The 1170-nt window shown below is 39.4% G+C and overlaps 1 protein-coding gene across 1 annotated transcript; it reads right to left on the bottom strand.

Annotated features, from left to right (window-relative positions):
- Window positions 1–242: 242 nt before the first annotated feature.
- Window positions 243–1154, bottom strand: LOC103728362 (olfactory receptor 4A16-like). The gene is given in 1 exon segment (XM_008826409.2): window positions 243–1154. A coding segment is annotated over 1 exon segment (912 nt).
- Window positions 1155–1170: the final 16 nt, after the last annotated feature.

The following is a 1170-nucleotide window of genomic DNA, read 5'->3' as shown; positions in this document are numbered from 1 at the left end:
ACCTGTGAATATACAGACACCAGTAAATGCACTCAGTGAACATTAAATTAAAAATAAATAATAGAGCAAATCACATGAGGTTTTGAGGCAAATTGGGGTAGAAACAGAGGGAACTGGAGAGGCAGTATTATGATTGGATCAAAACACATTAAATGTACGTGTGAATATTAAATAAAATATTTAATGAAAATTAGTAGAAAATATGCTCAGTGTAGGAAATGCATGCTTGTTCCACCTGTAGTTTACTTTTTACACCAGAGTTTTTTCATGGCATTTTTCATCTCCAAATTCCTCAAGGTGTATATTAAAGGATTCAACATTGGAGTGATAACAGTAAAAACCACACTTATGGACTTATCAATAGGAAAATTGGAGACAGGTCTAACATAAATGAAAATACAGGGAACAAAAAAAAGGACAACCACAGTGATGTGGCAGCTGCAGGTGGACAGGGCTTTACGCCTCCCTTCCTGACTGTAGGTCTTAAGGGAATTTAGGATGAATCCATAGGAAACTAGGAGAAGGGTAAAAATGATCATTCAGATTGCTCCACCATTGGCAGCCACAGTGAGACCAATAAAGTAAGTGTCACTGCATGCAAGTCCCAATAATGGGTACATGTCACAGATAAAGTGGTCAATGACATTGGGGCCACAGAAAAGGAGATTAGACACAAAAACAAATTGAACCACAGAGTGCACAAACCCTCCAATCCAGGCCATAACCAACAGAAGGACACAAACGCGTCGATTCATGATGGTCAAATAGTGCAGTGGTTTACAGATGGCCACATAGCGATCATAAGCCATCACAACCAGAAGGAAGACTTCAGCACCACCAAATAAGTGTTCTATAAAGAGCTGTCCCATACAAGCTGTGAAGGAAATGGTCTTTTTATCACGGAGTAAGTCCATAATCAACTTGGGTGACATGGAAGTGGAATAAACAGCATCCATGAGTGACAAATAGGCAAGGAAGAAGTACATTGGAGAGTTCAATGAGGGGCTGGCAATAACTGTCTCCACAATTAGCAAGTTCCCAACCATGGTTACAACGTAGATGAGTAAAAACATAACAAATAATGCCTTTTGCCAAGCAGGATCCTGAGTAAGTCCCAGGAGAACAAATTCTGTGACATTGTTTTTCTGTCCCATTTACTCTTCAATACAG

The sequence above is a fragment of the Nannospalax galili genome, unplaced genomic scaffold, assembly GCF_000622305.1.
Source record: "Nannospalax galili isolate Female #2095 unplaced genomic scaffold, S.galili_v1.0 C48741037, whole genome shotgun sequence".
Classification (NCBI taxonomy): domain Eukaryota; kingdom Metazoa; phylum Chordata; class Mammalia; order Rodentia; family Spalacidae; genus Nannospalax; species Nannospalax galili.
The sequence above is the reverse complement of the archived record's forward strand: the minus strand, read 5'-3'. Positions and strand labels throughout refer to the sequence as shown.